The sequence below is a fragment of the Plecotus auritus genome (genome assembly GCF_963455305.1).
Source record: "Plecotus auritus genome assembly, chromosome: 1".
Classification (NCBI taxonomy): Eukaryota; Metazoa; Chordata; class Mammalia; order Chiroptera; family Vespertilionidae; genus Plecotus; species Plecotus auritus.
Window position 1 is genome coordinate 174,671,186 of NC_137770.1, and position 19,162 is coordinate 174,690,347.

The following is a 19,162-nucleotide window of genomic DNA, read 5'->3' on the forward strand; positions in this document are numbered from 1 at the left end:
TTAAGGAAGACATAATGGAATTCTGTGAATTTACAAGAGGAAGTGACAGCAACTGATCATAATGCATAATGTTATTAAAACATCAGCTTGCTACCAGCCCCAGGCTTCTGAAAAATTTGCACAGGTGGGAAAAATATTTGGGCATAACTCTTCAACATATTTAAACAATTGAAAATGTGGAAGTAAACTTTATTGAGAGTATACCTTCTTACTTTCAGGGTGTTAAAATTACCTTTATGAGATCATTTGTTTTCAATTTTGTAAATGTTCTTACTTGACAAAATTTAAAATTGATAATTTCATTTTAGTCTCCACATTTTTAGGAAATTTTCTCTTCTCCTATGAAATCTAAGTATGGGAACCACTAGGACATGTGCAAACATTTTGCTGTGAGTTACTGAGAAATATTTAAAGAAAAGCATTTCATGACCACAGACCAGGCTATTCAAGCTTTTGGTGAGGAGGGTATTTCCCAGTCTTGTGATCAATTGTGTGAAAATAATTGGTTAACCTGAAAGAGAAGTCCCTTTAGGGTTGTTGAAGAGAAGGTTTCAGAAAATAATACCCAGAACCAAAGTGAGAACAATTTTATATTTGTCCCTCCTCACAGGTGAGGAGAGGAAAGAGCAACAATAATTTTGGATTTATACCTTCTAAAACTTCTCAAAACCACAACTACATTACTAACCCTAACTTTAAAATTCCTGCTGTTGGTCATGTGAAAGTCAAGATCACACAACAGAACCTATTGTCATTACATTAATAAATTAAAAAATCAGGTACCATGCTCAGTGCAGTGTCTGGTACATTAAGTGCTCAATAACTTTATGATTGGAAGAAGAGTTACACATCTGCCCCCGTACCTTCTCCACTTATAATGAAGGCATAGTGTGCTGACTGGATTCTACCTTTAATAGACAAACTTAGAATAGCTAATAATAACTGTAATACAGTATAAGATGAAACTAAATAGACTCTTAGGCTTAAAAATTACCAAAGTTTTAAAGCTTCTCCGGTAAGTTTATTTTGCAAACTTTTTGTATTCTGTTTTATTGGCTTACACTGTTATAAAGAGGAAAATGTTCATATAAATACAATTTTGACCACTGAACTTTTTTTAAAAATATGTTTATTTCTCATTGACCTTCAAATTTCAGCAGCTCATTAGTTTAGGTATAAGTGTTCTTACCACCCCACCCCACCCTGTCAGTGAGTCAAATAGCTCAAGATACACAATATACCTAAACAGAGGCAAACAAGCCCATTGTAAAGTAAACAAACTTTTATAATGTAAATAAGTGCTCCTTATTGGAACATTTTATATCCAGTTCACATCTTCCCTGAAATTGGGATATTTATATTTACTAGACAACAATCTCTCTAAGCGAAGAGTGTCTCTCTTTGAAAACCCAAGTAATTCTTAAGAGCAATTTTCTTATTGATCTAAAAAGAAAGGAGCGTGGAAGGCTGAAAAAGAAACAAGTCCTTCAAATGATCAAAATAGAAGAAAACTGAAAGATAATATGTTTAATAGAGTAGGGAGAAAATTGTAAATTATATATTCTATTGAAAATATTGGTTTTCAAAGAAATAGTTTGGGACCTATTGCCCCAGACTTAGATATTTCCTCAATTAATTAAAATCAGAAGTGTTGGTTTTATTGGAGGAAAATACATTAATTCTTTGAAGTCAGAATAAAAGGGTTGCACAATTTAATTTCTATATGATTGAATATATGAAGTATCAAATATAAACAGTAGTGTAGCAAGAAAATAAATTGGCAGAAATAATTACTCCACCAGTAGTAATTAAGACCACCATTTGAAAAATCTATACACAAGAAATGAAAAGATATCATTATAAGATTTTACAGCATACAATTCAATCCTAATTCATTACTATTATACTTCTTTCTTCTTCAGTATTAGTGGGCCCACATTATCTCCTGTTAATTCATTGTGTTTATTATGTGAACCATCACAGGCAGGAAACTAGAAAGGAAAAAGAATTACAAGTGTTATTTTAAATGATTCAAGAAGTAGAAATATTTGTGAAATGCACATTACTTTGGAAAAAGAAAATAACACATCAGATAGCTTGCCTGAGTAATAGATGTATTCTACACCTAACCTGACTCCATTCTTATATCACAGAAAATCTAACAATTTTAAATAGATAATTTAGTATTTGGTGTAGATTTTAAGTAAAAAGTTTTGGATGATTCCATATGAGGCAATAAAACATGTTTAAAAGGGGATCATAATAAGCTTTTGTTCTCTGTGGAGCTCTAAATTTGAATTCACCTATTCACTTATTTAAATCTAAAAAGAATGTAATTTAAATTCAAAATATATTAAAAATATTTTCTTATATAAAACTCATGCATATTATAAAATTTTTGAAAAATTAAAAAAATAGTTTTTAAAATTCACTCATAGGTAACAATGAACATTTTAGCATATTTTTCCTATGCATTTATTATGTGTATTCATTTTTATTTAAAAAAAATTGTAATAAGCTGGCCACGTGGCTCAGTTGGTTGAGCATCATCCCATGCACAGAAAGGTCACAGGTTCAACTCTCGGTCAGGGCACATGCCCAGGTTTCGATTTCTCTCTCCCTTTGTCTCCTTCTCTCTCCCTCTCCATTCCTCTCTCTCAAAAATCAATAAAAACATATTTTTAAAAAACTATAATATACTTGTCTTACTTGTATTATATTATGCTTTCATGCCACTAAATATTCTTTAAAACATGATTTGTAGTGGCTTCCTAATACCCCATCATTTTTAAAAATATGCTTTTACTGATTTTAGAGAGAGGGGAAGGGAGAGGGATAGAGAGATAGAAACATTAATGAGAAACATCAGCATCAATTGGCTGCCTCCTGCACACAACCTGCTGGGGATCGAGCCCGAAACCAGGATATGTGCCCTGACTAGGAATCAAACCTATGACCTCTAGGTTCATAGGTCAACACTCAACCACTGAGCCACACTGGCTGGGCACCCCATCATTTTTATTACACCATACTTTAATCATTCCTCTATTATCAGATTCTAGAGTGTTTCTAACACTTTATTAAAGGATGATGTGATAAACATTATTGTACTTAAAACCTCAAATAACCTATGATTAAAGTAGAACAGATCTCAAGACATTTACTAGCTCATAATATAAGGCACTATACATACATCATCTCACTGAATGCTTGAAAATGTCTGTGATGTTGATATATTATCAGAATTAAAAATCAGAGATTAAAGATTAAGTAACTTGCCCAAGGTCCTACTGTAAGTGGCAGATCAGCTTTGACCACAATTTATTCAGACTCCAAAGTTTAAACTCTTCCACTAAACCTTATGTCCTCTCTCATAATATAGGTGTATTTTAAACTGTTACTTTAGCTAATTGCTAAAACATAGTGAAAACGTCAGCTCTTTATTCTTCCTTGCTGCTCTAACTTTTCTAATGTAGGTAGTATGGATCATAAAAGGCAAACTTTAATTTAGGAATACAGACTTTCAGTACTAAACACAATGGGAAAAACCTCTCATCTCACAGAACCTCAAAATTAAGGATTTCAGAAGGAAAACATTTTAATTACACAAAATTTTAGTGTATATATAAATGGACATCTTACCGTCTTAGAACGCCAACATCTACAATAAGCTGCTTTAGTAAGACACAAATCTTCAATGTTTATTTCATTCACCACTTTGGGATTTTCCTTTTGTATTTTAAGATTAATCAAACTATCCTTCTGTTGTTTTTTCTTTGGGAGGAATGGACGAACTGCAAGGTAGCCAAGTAGTGCAAGTACACCCAGGAAAGGCAATAACCGAAGCCATTCTGAAACTAAACATGCACAGATGTTAGTCTGCAGTGCTCTCGCAGTAGAACTCCAATAGCATGTCTCATCCTCGAGCAGACTCTTTACTCTTTACTTCGCTTTAATTTCTTAAATATTCATCTTTAAAACCATGAATCAGTAAATCAAGCCGCCTTTACCTAGGACCACCTTGTTTAATTTGTGGGCTAACTTGAGACTTGTGAAACGGAAAACAGAATTTTCAGAGACAGTCCTATATTAAATATCCTGTCATTATCCTAAGTATATTCGTGTTTATCATTATTTATTTTTCAAGAAATATGACCCATAATTATAAACCAAATTCAATGTGTGATATATTTTATAGGTTTGGAAAATATTTCTACAATGTTTAAAAGCATACAACAGAATATCTGTACTTTACCATTCATATATAATTTCAGACAGAACACGTTTTAACTTTTTAGTTTCAATGCTTTACATTTTTGGTAAGGCATAGTGTTCCTAAAGAAACACATAGATGTTGTGTAAAAGCTACTCTTTTAAAAAACTAATTAAAAATTTTACATATGAAATGTTCTCATTGTTAGATACATCTTATTCCATAAGTGTTCTTCCAGTGCCTTCTTTAGTTCTCAGCACCGTCTGGGGCACAGGAAATATAAGTGACATAAATGAAACGGTCCCTATGCCTGTGGAGATAAACACACCGGGAAATAAGATAAACATTTTAGCATGTTTTTATCAAATGTTGGTGAGTGTCCAGACTCTGCTGGGCTCTTCAGGGAATCCTTTCTGTCCTTGAAGAGTTATTATTTGACATCCTTCCCTCAGGGCCTATCGGGTCCCTTCCTAAGCACTATGTAAAAATAGCTTAGTAGGAAGAAACGGAAGATTATGTGCCAAGGCATTCTAATAAATGTTAAAGATAATGAATATACCAAGAGTGCAACTGTTTTATCTCATTTAATATTGTTAGCTTAATTATATTTGGCAGGTACCATTATTATTCCCTAAACTGTACTTAAGCAGGTTTAGTCCAGGACAGTGTTTGTTCTCAACCACCATGAATCAAATCCAACATATATAACATTTTATCTGTTCTTCTCTTGATAAAACTACTCTCCAGAGATAACTGTTTTTACTATGCAACTATTGAAAGATTGGCTTAATGACAACTTTTCCAAAATGAAACTTTTAAAAATTTATTTTTATTGATTTCAGAGAGGAAGGAAGAGGGAGAGATAGAAACATCAATGATGAGAGAGAATCACTGATCGGCTGCCTCCCGCAGGCCCCCCCACTGGGGATCAAGCCCGCAACCCGGGCATATGCCCTTGATTGGAATCGAACCTGGGACCCTTCAGTCCGCAGGCCGACACTCTATTCACTGAGCCAAACCAGCCAGGGCATGAAACTATGTTTTATGTAACACAATGCCAAAAGTTTGTTATGAGCTCTAAATGAAACAACCTATTTATGCCTGGCACAGAAAAAATATACAATAAATGTTAGCTTTTAGTAAGAGACTAAGAATATTAGTGGCAACTGCTTTGAAAAAATATTTTGCCAGCTCAACTTAATGCTATATGGTAAAAATTTGGGGGCAGGGAGTGTAATCTTTGTCACCAGAATGAAGCTCTGTGAGGATAAGGATCTTACCTGTCATGCTGGCTATTCTACTTTCATAACCAAAGTGGAAACATTCCATATAGATCCTTTGACTAATTAAACTTCTGGAAATGAAAAAGAACTACTTCTTGGGAGGGAGAGGCCTATCTATGTATCTGCGCTGTACAATATAGTAGCCACTAGCCCAGGGGTGGGCAAACTTTTTGACTCGAGGGCCACAATGGGTTCTTAAACTGGACCGGAGGGCCGGAACAAAAGCATGGATGGAGTGTTTGTGTGAACTAATATAAATTCAAAGTAAAGGAGCGGGGGGGGGGGGGGGGGGGAGAGCAAGAGAACCCTCTGCTCTTTCAGCTCCGCGGGGCCGGATAGAACAGCCGAACGGGCCGGATCCGGCCCGCGGGCCGTAGTTTGCCCACGGCTGCACTAGCCAGACTGCTTTGATTTGTATTCGAGATTTTGTTTTAAACAGATATAAGATGACACAGAAACAACTGCCTTGAAAGAAAAGTTTATTACTTACAGTTCCCAAGAGGAGGGGACATACCATGCCACACAGGACACTGGGCAAAGTACCAGAGTTGATCAGGTGGGAGGTGGCAGGATAGCCTGGGCACAAGCCTTTTTTGTGGCTTCCAGGAAACAGCAAGGTGGGACAGGGTAAACAGTTTAGGAGTGAATAATTTCAGTGGGCTCTCAGCTGTTGAGGTGGTTCTTAGTTGTTTCATTCCTGACCCAGGGTGATTTGGGACAAGGGAAATCCTGGTTGGTAAGTGATTTAGATACAGGAGGTAGGGTAAGGTGTAGTCTTTGGATTGGTTGATTTGCATATGAAAGGTGAGCTCCACAGGCAAGTTGTTTATTATCTTCGGGAATTAGCTGGTCCTGGGAGGGGCAGATTCTCCAAGGCCAACAAGGGCCCCAAAATGTCAAAGCATCATAAAATATACGAAATAAAAAACATAATTAAAACACAGGTGTGACTATTTAAATAATTAAAATTAAGTAAAACTCAAAATCCAGTTTCTAAGACACATTAGTCACATTTCAGCAGCTTAACAGCCACATATGTGCCTAAGTGGCTACTGAAGTTACCAGCACAGAGATTTTCATCATCACAAAAATTTTTTGGATGGTGCTGCAATAGACCATTGTTTCTGTAAGCACCAACTCTATAGCATGGCAAGGCTACTTTGACAGCTTCATCTCTCACAAGCATCTCATCTCTCAAGTGCTTGAAGCCACCCCAAAGCTATTACCGAGTAGCAGTCTTCCCATGTTCTCTGCATGAGTAATTCCTTCTGTTTGCCATGACTATCTCTAATCTATGGCTCATTTGGGTAAACCCTTTAAGACTAAGATCAACTACTGCCTCCTCCAGAAGTCTTTCTTAATTCACAAAGCAAAATTAATCACTTCCTAACATGTTCCCAAGACCTGTTTCCTCATATTCTTTTATCACACTATTAGAGGCCAGGTGCATGGATTCCTAGGCCTGGCCTGCGGGAATCAGGCCGAAACCAGCTCTCCAACATCTCTTGCAAGAGATGCAAGAGAGCAGTTCTCCGGTGATGCACCCCGAAATCGGGCTCCCTCCTCTCTGGTTCCGGGTGCATCAACCGAGAACCGCAGCTGCCAAGTCACTGCAGCTCGGCAGCTCCTGCATTGAGCATCTGCCCCTGGTAGTCATTGTGTGTCATAGCTACTGTTCGGACCATTGCTTAGGCTATTATATATATAGACTAGAGGCCCGGTGCACAAAATTCATGCATAGGATGCGGGTGGGGGGGGGTCCTCAGTCTGGCCTACACCCTCTCGCAATTCGGACGGCTGGCTCCTAACCGCTCGCCTGCCTGATCGCTTCTAACCGTCTCTGCCTCAGCCTCTCACCCAGGACCCAGGCTTCCCTCCTCTGGGCAGTGCCGCCCGGGCCGGCTTCAGGCACCCAGAACCCCAGGCGGCGCCGCCTGGGCCCTGGGATTGTCCGGAAGGTCGTCTGGAAGGTCATCATGAAGATGTCCGGTCTATCCGGTCTAATGAGCATATTACCCTTGGTTATCTATTTATAAAGCTGACTTCCATAAGCCTGTAAGAAAAGGAGCAGTGTGCTACTACTCTTCTGGAACAAAGTAGACTCCTAAGAAATGTTTAATGAATGACTTACTGAATGAATAATGTAGAGTATAAATGATAGTCCCTTCCTTACTCATCACATTATATTGCAAGTATTTATTTACACTTATCTTCTAGATCAGGCAATTACTTTACATGAATATTAGCCCCAACATCCAGTACAGTATCTTGAAAGAGTAGTTATTCAATAGATGTTTGTTGAATGTAGGATAACGTTAAGTATCATACTGCATATTACAAAATTAAAAAGTCAAAAGAGGTTAAATAACTCAGTCAAAAAGTCAATGAATGGGGGGAGAAAGCAAGAAAAAAAAGTAAATAAATTAATAAAGATGGGAATGAAAAAATAAGAACAAAAGAATGTAAAGATGAAAACCTTAACATAGATTTTTTAAAATGTATACTTTTATTAATTTCAGAGGAAGGGAGAGGAGATAGAAACATCAATAATGAGAGATAATCACTGATCAGCTGCCTCCTGCATGCCTTACTGGGGATCGAGCTGCAACCCAGGCATATGCCTTTGACCAGAATAGAACCTGGGACCCTTCAGTCTGCAGGCCAACGCTCTATCCACTGAGCAAAACTGGCAAGGGCAAAAGGGTGTCATTTTGATTTATTCACACTGGACAGCTATTGCTGTGTTGGCTGCTGGGTTTTGTTTTTCTTTTGAGGGGGGAGGGTTACAATCTAAGGAAAAGAGGTCAATATTCCTGACTAAATAGTCAGTTATTGCATGTTTTAAAAATTCTTGCAGCACACTGGTCGAAAACTGGTGATATAAAGTAATGAAAGGTAGTACTATCTCCGACAACAAAATAACTTATATAACACTTTTAGTATAATCTGCTTCTTAATGATAAACTTCATTTTAATTACAGAAAAGCTTTATAAAGGAAAATACAGCCTCAATTAGAAATCACTTTATTAATGCTGATTTTAGTAAAGAAATATGAAATACAGAAAAATAAAAATAAAAAACTTTTAAGACCAGCTATTTCCTATGAACCTGTTTGATATATGTTGTGCTATTACAGGTATTTTCGATACTATGAAGAAAAAACTGTTACTTACTCATTGTTAGGTATAATGCATATTTTGTACAGTATATTTATTTATTTTAAGATTATCAAAAGTAAGATTTTTTAAAAATTAGAAAAATATAAAAAAGTAACTTTCAATCCCACCAGTCAAGAGTAAATAACATTTATATGTCTATGTTCTGGGGTGTTTTTTAAAAATATGCTTTAAATACTTAAAAAATAAAAAGCAAAATTGATACCATATGATATAGACCATACAGTCTATATCATAATTTTTTCACTTAATATTATATCAGAAACATTTTCCAATTCTTTAGTATCCTTTGGAAACATGAACTTTAATGGCTACACCCAACTATCATATCCCCTGTCAAAACAGAAGATCTACAAGGGCACAGGCCTTATTTGTCTGCATCACCACTGTCTCCTTAGTGTGTAAATAATGCTTGGCTCAATTTATTTTATTTTATATTGTTCAGCCTGTTGAACTTGTGTTAAGTGTTCAATTTGATAATTTTTTCAACTATATAGACCTATGAACACCACCTAAAACAAAATATAGGGTATTTCTATCATTCTAGAAAGTTTGCTCTTATACAATCCCTTCTTTCTGGGTTCTTTCATCAATTTATTTATTTTTTTAAAAAAATATATTTTATTGATTTTTTTACAGAGAGGAAGGGAGAGGGAAAGAGAGCTAGAAACATCGATGAGAGAGAAACATCGATCAGCTGCCTCTTGCACACCTCCAACTGGGGATGTGCCCGCAACCAAGGTACATGCCCTTGATCGGAATCGAACCTGGGACCTTTCAGTCTGCAGGCAGACGCTCTACCCACTGAGCCAAACCGGTCTGGGCTCTTTCATCAATTTAAATGCTTAATAAATATTTCTGAAAAATCCTGTCCCCAGGAGAAACAAAGATGGTGGCACAGGTAAACACCTGAACTGCTGCCTCGCACAATTTCAAAACTACAACTAAAAGACAAAACGGACATCATCCAGAACCACAGGAAGGCTGGCTGAGTGGAAATTCTACAACTAGAAGGAAAGAGAAAAGCTCACTGAGATTCACAGGAGCTGTGGAAGGCAGAGGTATGGAGGCGTGCGCGCAGAGAGGGCTGGCAACTGAGTACACAGCTGGCTTTCTCAATCGGGAGGGAGACAAAAACTCCCCACTGCTCTGAACACCAGTTCCGGGCGAGACTCTGGGGACCCAGACTCATACAGGGAGAAATTGGACTGTCTGCCAGCGGGCGGAACTCGAGGGTGGCTTTCTCTCAGAGGTGCTTGCAGCGACTACCAAAGGACACTGAGACCCAGGGGCCTCTTAGGGCAGGGTTGACGGGAAGCCATTGCTGTTTGCTCTGCCCTGAGATCCTGCCCCACGAAGCCATTGCTATTTGCTCTGCCCTGAGATTCCACCCCATCAAAGCTCAGCACAGAAGCTTTTGCATATGAATGGCCTGGTCCTTTGAATTCTAAACTTACCTAACAAAGTGCAGCTGAGTCAGTGAGACCCAGAACATCCAAAAGAAGGCCCAAGACCCATAGCAGCTTGCACTGCTTCACAGCTGGGATTCATCTGGGCACCTCCAAAACCCAAACAAAGAAGAGGAATCTGCAGATCTCTCTGTAGGTCCTACTGGGTGGCCTCATGCAGAGGCTTAATTAGCACCTCCTTGGAGATCCAAGAGCCAGTGTACCCAGGGGTGAGAGTAGGACCATCCAGATTACAACTCCTCAGATCCATAAGGGACACATTCAGGGGGCAGACTCAGTGAACACCAAAGCCCCACTGAAGCAAGTCTTGCCTCATAAGGGTGTCTCCAACACAGAAGTTCTCCCATCATAGACACAGCTGGTCCTCACAGCTAATTGGCTTGGAGGTTAATTCCTCCCAGTGATACCAACAGCAATCAAGACTTAACTACAAGACTGTGCACACAACCCACAAAGGGGTGTACCAAGAGTGTCCATCTCAGATACCTGGGGAGGCTGAGCCACTGGGCCCTACAGAACACCTAGCACACAAAGCCACTCCATCAACTCAGGGAAGCAGCCAAAATGCGGAGACAAAAAAACATGTCACAAATGAAAGAAATGGAGGAAAGCAAACTACTGGATATAGAGTTCAAAACCACGGTTATAAGGTTACTCAAGAATCTTCTAGAAACCACCGATAAATTTAGTGAGACCCTCAAGGACATGAAAAAGGACCAACTAGAAATTAAGCATACACTGACTGAAATAAAGAATAATATACAGAGATCCAACAACAGACTAGAGGATCGCAAGAATCAAGTCAAAGATTTGAAATACAAAGAAACAAAAAACACCCAACCGGAAAAGCAAAAAGAAAAAAGAATCCAAAAATATGAAGATAGCGTAAGGAGCCTCTGGGACAACTTCAAGCGTACCAACATCCGAATTATGGGGGTGCCAGAAGAAGAGAGCAAGATACTGAAAACCTATTTGAATAATGACAGAAAACTTCCCCCACCTGGTGAAATAAATAGACTTACAAGTCCAGGAAGCACAGAGAACCCCAAACAAAAGGAATCCAAAGAGGACCATACCAAGACACATCATAATTAAAATGCCAAGGGCAAAAGACAAAGAGAGAATATTAAAAGCAGCAAGAGAAAAACAGTTACCTACAAGGGAGCACCCATACGACTGTCAGCTAATTTCTCAACAGAAACTATGCAGGCCAGACGGGAGTGGCAAGAAATATTCAAAGTGATGAATAGCAAGAACCTACAACCAAGATTACTCTACCCAGCAAAGCTATCATTCAGAATTGAAGGTCAGATAAAGAGCTTCACAGATAAGAAAAAGCTAAAGGAGTTCATCACCGCCAAACCAGTATTATATGAAATGCTGAAGGGTATTCTTTAAGAAGAAGAGGAAGAAGAAGAAAAAGGTAAAGATAAAAATTATGAACAACAAATACATATCTATCAACAAGTGAATCTAAAAATCAAGTGAATAAATCTGATGAACAGAATAAACTGGTGAATATAATAGAATCAGGGGCATAGAAAGGTAGTGGACTGACAATTCTCGGGGGGAAAGGGGTGTGGGGGGTGCGGGAAAGAGACTGGACAAAAATCGTACAGCTATGGATGAGGACAGTGGGGGGGGGGGTAAGGGCAAAGGGTGGGGTGCGAACCGGGTGGAGGGAAGCTATGGGGGGAAAAAAGAGGAACAATTGTAATAATCTGAACAATAAAGATTTTAAAAAATAAATATTTCTGAGTGAAGAAATCTGATCAATATGCTATTGTTAAATAATTTCTCTTCTACTTTTTTACTAAATAATTATTAAGTACCTACGATGTGGAGATACTGTGCTAAATGCAAGTGCAGCAGCTGACTTATTTGTCTGTAGATACCCAGTGCTTACTACAGTGCCTGGCATAGAGCAGGATTTCAAATAACTAATTCACAGTTTATCTGTTGTATAAATCCAGATTTTCGTATACTTGGAGTCAGGTTTCTTTGGTCTGTAAAATAGGAATAACAATAATTCATTCATTTGTTCAACAATACATTCAAAAAACTGCACTAGGAATAACAATAATTCATTCATTTGTTCCCACCACATTCCAAATACTGCACTAGGTGCTGGGGATACAGGCTGATGGTTAGATAAGCTTCCTGCTCTTATAGGGTATACGTTTTAGAAGAGATTAGAAGACGCAATCTAGTTCCTACCCCAAAAGAGCTTTCCACCTAATATGGAATATAGATCTATAAAAAAGAATTACAGTACTGTGTACTATGTGCATTCATGAGTAAGCGATACAGTGGACAAAGTGATTAACTCTTGACAGGGCTGAACAAAGAGGAGGATTTGATACCTAAACAGGTTTCTGAAAGTGACTAAATATAGGAGTCCACAGGCAGAGGGGAAGAGGAGCCACATTCTACACAGAAGAAACAGAATAGGCAAAGGCACAGAGATATGAAAACATGAAAAGTTTAGGAAACTAAGTGCTATAATATTGCTGGGATATAATGAAAGAGAAGAAGGGAGTGTAAAAGTGAGCCAGTGGCAGACTATGGAAGGCCCTGATATAAAAGGGAACCACTTAAATATCTGAATATTAACGTAACTGAAATCGTTCATTTATGAAATTACACTGGTATTAGATGGAAGATGGATTAGTGGAGAAACATTAATGAAGAGCAGAGAGGGCTAGAGAAAAAAATAACGTGAGCTGAAATTAAGGCAGTGGCCATTAAGCAAAGAGAGGACTAATGGATTCCTAGAATAGCGGATATGTGTGTGTGTGTGTGCATTTTCTGAGGAAATGGTGTACAGCTTTCATTGGGATCTCAGCATGGGTCTGTGATCAACCCTCACTCACCTGGAAACATAAGACCTACTAACTCAGGTAGTTCAAATCAATAGGATTTGGTAACTGACTAAAAGTATGAAGCATGAGGTAAATACAGGAAGTGAAGCTTCTTCATGATTCCCAGATTTCTGGTTTTATTATCTGGATGTATGAAGGTACTGGCCACACACACAAAAAAAGACAATATAAGAAGGGCAGCTTTAAGCATGACAAGAACGTGCGGTATTGTAAAGGAAAGGAAAAAATAGGATATGTCAACATCCTTAAAAAATGTAAGGAAGAGACTAAAGTTCAACAGATACCAGCAAAGGGGGATACTGATGGAGGGAAGAAGACACAGTTTTCTTTGAAGGAGAGTAAAACAGTTCCAATGTGAAAGCAGCTCTGCAGTGCCTAAAAGATGCCAACTGCCTTGGTTCCTCATCCCACCGGAGAGAGGGAGAGAGGGAGAAGGAGGGGGAGAGAGAGAAGAGGGGGAGAGTGGGAAAGGGCAGAGAGAGGGTGGGGGGAGAAACATCATTAGGGCTGCCTCCTGCATGCCTCACACAGGGATGGAGCCCACAACCTAAGCATGTGCCCTGACCTGGAATCTAACAGGCAACCTCTCAGTGCATGGGACAGTGCTCAACCAAATAATCCACACCAGCCAGGGCTCCAATGTTTTTTAAATCACCTGTTTCTAATTTTTTAGAAAAGAAAATAAATCAGACACACTAATATTATTAATACTGAGCATGGTTCTAATATTCATTTTGTAATATTCTATTTCCCACTATTAAGTTAAACAATAAGAAGATTAAGAAGGTCCAGTAAAAGAATCAGCACCGTTAGAAAAACAAAATCTAGAGACTATTTCAAAGCAACTTGAGTAGCAAGCAATTTTATAACACCAATTTTCTGAAACTTTAGATACTGTTAAAAGAAATTATCTTCTTAGAAGAAATAAAATTAAGAGGGAGTAGATTCAACCTTTTATGTAGATGGGCTAGCTATCACACCCTATTCTTGATCAAGATATATAAACAAATTGAATGACAAAAACATTTCTAAAAGTATATATAGAGAGACACACATGGGTCTTAATGAAGAACTATATTCTAAGAAACTAGGGTTTTTTTTGCCCTTTCAAAAGGTTGCATATGATACCATAAAAATAATATTGCAATTTGGTTGCTGATAATTTTATATCATTTTCTTACGTATCATTTACAGGTAAGATACACAAATCACTTCTATTTCTGAACTTCAGAAAGATAAACGTAAAATATTTTCAATGGGTGGCTTTACCATACACCTTCAAACCGAATACAGACTATTCAAGACTTAAGGGCAAATAAAATAAAAAAAATAAAAAAAATAAAATAAAATAAAATAAAATAAAATAAATAAAATAAAATAAAATAAAATAAAATAAAAATAAAATAAAATAAATCAAGCTTTAAATCTTTTTTTTCCATTCACTATTATGAACAGAACAGCGTCACTGTTTTAAGAACACTACCTGGCCCATAGTAAGTACTCAATAAATACCTGATGACTTGAGAAATTTTAAATTGCAAAATAGTTATATGGAAGAAAATGTTTCAATGAGATCGAAATTGTTCTCTACAAAGGCTAATATAATATAATCTTTAATTAAACTGACTTTTAACTGCCGAACCGGTTTGGCTTAGTGGATAGAGCGTCGGCCTGCGGACTGAAGGGTCCCGGGTTCGATTTCGGTCAAGGGCATGTACCTTGGTTGCGGGCACATCCCCAGTGGGAGGTGTGCAGGAGGCAGCTGATTGATGTTTCTCTCTCATCGATGTTTCTAGCTCTCTATCCCTCTCCTTTCCTCTCTGTAAAATATCAATAAAATATATTTTTAAAAAAATAAAAAAATAAACTGACTTTTAACTATAGTTGGTCTAATTAGAAAGAGGGGGAAAAACATTTACAACTTATAGTAACTATGTAAATATTTTCCTGAGTTCTCAAAAAAAGTTTTCTAAAATAAAATTCTTCAATATTTCAGAAATAACTTTTATTATTTACTTATTAATTAAATGCAACTCTTTTGTTTGAACTTAATGTTTTATTATACCTTCCTATTGAGAAAACTCACTTTTGGTTCATTTCTTTAAAAAAAAAAAAAGGTACAATTTACATACAATAAACTGACAGGTGTTTAGCTCTGGGTTGTGACAATTAAATACAACCCTGTAGCCTCCACTGAAAATGTGTAAAATATTTCTATCACCCCAGAAAGCATTCTCCTGCCCCTTTCTAGTCTATCTTTCACAACTGATTTCTATAACCAACTATTTCTATAACTATTCTAATCTAAAATAAGAATAGTTAGAACAAGATGAGGAATACATAAAAATAAAGTGCTTAAGTGCTTTTTTCACTCATTATAGTTTTTGAGATTCATCAGGGGATCAGTAATTCATTCCTTTTCATTGTTAACCAGTATTTCACTCTGAATATACCATAATTTGTTTATCCACTCTCCTGTTGGTAGATACTTAGATTGCCCCCAGTTTGGGACTATTATAAATAAAGCTGCTATGAACATGGTTGTATGTCTTCTTGTGGAAATATGTTATTAACTCTGTTCCACTTCTAAATTCTCTGTTCAAAATTGGCCCTTTCTAGATAAACAGAGCTAATGCCCTTAAAGCTGTTTCACTGGGAAAAAAGTTGCCTTTAGGATCAAAACCATTTCATTTCAAAGCAAACTAGTTCAAGTGGGAAAGAACTACTATATTCAAAGTTTAAGAGCTAGCTTTTAGATCTAGAAGTAAATTTTCTGACTTTAGAATGGGAAGATATTTTTCGTTGTTCTATTTTAAAAGTTTATATGACAGGGAAAGCTTTTTAAAGGTCAAAGTATTAGGATACACTATACTTCCAAAGGGCAAAATCATACAAATTTATCTTAAAAGCCTCAGTCTTAAAAATGTGACCTAAACTAAAATAGGTAAGTCGTCTCTGGTAGATAAGGATTGTCCGTAAATACTATACGATAATGGGTAATTAAGGATCTCCCAGTGTTTACTAAGAATGCAAAGTCATCATGAGAGTCAATTTTTTTTTTAACCACTGTATCTAAATAGGGAAGGAAAATCAGGCAACAACGTGAACTGTAACTTTATTGTGCCTTAATTGTCGTAGCTAGAAAATGAAAATACTTTTGGTCTCCTAGACATTTACACAATTGCTGAAAAGTTATCTTTCAGACTTTTATTTCAATAAAGTCTGATTCTCTAAGTAGCTCATTCAAGGGAGCCAAATATCACTAGCTATTACAATCTATTCTTAAGGGCAGACTCAGAGTGGAAACTGCTTTTCCTCCATAGCACTTCAAAACAAAGTCTACGACTGCTACAGTGTCATTGTCCAGAGTGAAACAGACTATCTCATTTTTTTTTCATAAAGCAGCTATTAAAAACGTTTATGTTTCCTAAACAAATAAGCAATACAATAACAACTAGACACACTGTAATGGGACTTAAATATGTACTATTAAGATATTTACCAGAGTTGTCATTGTTTCTGAGAATCAGTCCTCGAATTAAATATTTAAAAACTTTAAAGAGGAAGTTACTATATATTATTGATTTAAGGACTTAGGTTTGAGTTTTCTTAATGCCTCGAATAGCAATTAAATATTTGTTGACAAGAGGGATCCTTAAAAAAAACACATCACACTTGTAAAATCTTCTAGTCAATAAATCAAATATCATACGTCCTAATATGCTTCAACTACACTCTACTGACAGAAAAGGGAAACTAATATAAAACCATCCATCATCAGAATTAACACACATAATTCAGGATTGGGGTGGGAGTAAGGGCATTTTTTTTTCTTGACTGTTAAAAATTCAGCAAATTATTAAAAAAGTAAGTTGGTAACTGGGAACAAATGTCACAAAATGTAACATCCTTTTGACCTGGTATTATTATACCCAAGGTATAATTCAAAAGAGAAGAAAAAAAAAAAAACACAATTAGTATTGGTACAGGGCTACTTACCACTGAGCATTATGAAAAGATCATATATTTATATAAACATTCAAAATTTCCAGCTGCAGGGGAATGGTTAGGCCTACCGTGATGTTAATCTAAAATAAGAATAGTTAGAACAAGATGAGGAATACATAAAAATAAAGTGCTTAAGTAAAAGAAATGATAAAGGGGGAAAAAACACGAATTTACGTAATTGCTGCAATTCTATCAAGATACTAGTAAACTGTTTGGACCAAAAGAAGACTTTGATGTTTATAAACACTTGATTTGAAACAGTTTTTTCATTTTATGTTACTTTTATGTGGCTTCTGATGTTCAGCTGTTTAATATTTATTATTCGGTTACCAGAGTTTCTATTAAATCAATTACAAGCTTTCTACCAAACCCTTTAACATCTAAAATGTTAATATCTCACAACCATTTATGTACAGAGCAACTCTGTCCATAACTCAAAGAATCTCTAGATTTGTAACAGTCATCTAGTTTTCCCATATAAATCTATCTGCCCACCAGATTTTGCTTTTTATGTTTTATTATAATTTTAATCTCCCAAATCACTTGTTTGGGGAAAGTTTTCCTTAACTAAAAAACAATTTTTTTAACTTCCTTGTAGTGGAGCTAAAATCATCTCCAACTAATTTTCACTAATTTAGTCCTAGTTGTCTTTTGGTCTACTCAAAATAAATCTTCCAGTCAGGCTTCCAAATGCTGTATTTTAAGTCAGTTAACATAGATCTCCAGACTGCTCCAAGGTAAGCAAGCCTATTTACCTCAAATTATACATGCTTAACATCCCGATACTCAACAGGAGTTCAATGTTGGCCGAATCAATGTGGCTTTCCCCCTTAAACATCCTAATCAATCAGTCTGGTTTACAAATACCCCACTCAAAGTAATGCTCAGAACTCAACAAAATTCCCCAAGTGTTGCCTGCATTCTGGAAATTTTCATCCTTTAGATTTGAAATCTGCGTTGTGGGCTTACTTATTTATTTGTAAGTACATAATGTTACATATATATAATAAATTTCATTTTCTAAAATCTGGACCACCGTACTAGCTTTGGAAGCCTTTTTGGCTAATATATCTTTCCTCCAACTTGTTATCACAACTGCCTCCAGACCCATAGTAACAGAGGCGACCTCAAATGCCCCCATGATAGGTCATCTCTCCCTATGGGAATGAGACTATTTCTAACTTTTTACTAAATAAAGCTGCATTATACATATGGTGTATGTCTGTGTCTCTCGCTAACATATTCACACACACACACACACACACACACACACACACACAAACACGCTGCCTGACACACGGCGGCTGGGATAAAAAACAAGCAGACCGCAGAGAGCGATGGTAAGATGAGCTAGATCCCAGCTCACCACTTCTCTGGAAAAAACCGGTCTCCCCACGAAAGGGCACCGGAGACAGAGACGAGGACAAACACCCCGAGCCTAGCCGCCCCGTCCGAGAAAGCAGCACACGCGACCCTCGGTGGCTGCGCCGACGCGCCACAGGGTCACGGGGTTACGCGCCACTCGCCGAGCTCCGCCCCGCCCCTTGGCCCGAGGATTTTTAGACGCCCCACCCCCACCCCGCCCCCTCCTGGGGGAGCTCACGAGGATGGGTAGGGGTTCAGGATGGGGATTACCTGTGAGCCGGGCGAACCCGGTAATGCTCTCGGGGACTGGGAGTCGCTTCAGATACGCGGGGAGCTGCACCTTCACGATGCGGGCCACGCTCTCCAGCACCATCCTCACCGGCGGCGTCCGCTCCTCCCCGAGCCCTGAGCCCCAGCAGCGCCTGCGCCAAGAGCAGAGGCGGTCGGCGGGCGCTCGCAGTCCGCGCCCCGGCGGTGGGCGGGGCTGCGGACCCGGGAGGAGGTGAGCTGCCCGGCGCCGATTGGCAGCGGGCGAGTGACGTGCGCGGCCGCGGGCTCGGAGCCGCGAAACGGGTCAGTAGTGGGCCCTTCTGGGTCCGGACTTTGAAGCGGGCCTTCGCGCGGGGCCTTTTACGTCTGTAGACGCTGGAGGTCAGCAGAAAGGATCTTGTGTGGAGGAGATAAGCCTGTGAGAGTGCTTTGTAATCTGAAAGTGCCTTTCAAAAGTGGTTCCCCCGACGGCTCTTTACTTCTGCCACCCTCCTC

At 38.0% G+C, this 19,162-nt stretch overlaps 1 protein-coding gene across 1 annotated transcript in view; it reads right to left on the bottom strand.

The window, feature by feature from the left end:
* Positions 1-389: 389 nt before the first annotated feature.
* CISD2 (CDGSH iron sulfur domain 2) overlaps positions 390-19,162 on the bottom strand; it is a 54,989-nt gene continuing 36,216 nt past the window's right edge. Inside the window, exons 2-4 of the mRNA XM_080640595.1 lie at positions 18,668-18,819; positions 3,643-3,857; positions 390-1,991 (exon numbers count right to left, since the gene is read on the bottom strand). Of these exons, the coding sequence (XP_080496721.1) occupies positions 1,902-1,991; positions 3,643-3,857; positions 18,668-18,770 (408 nt within the window). The 5' untranslated portion in view covers positions 18,771-18,819 and the 3' untranslated portion in view covers positions 390-1,901. The remainder of the gene's footprint in view (positions 1,992-3,642; positions 3,858-18,667; positions 18,820-19,162) is intronic.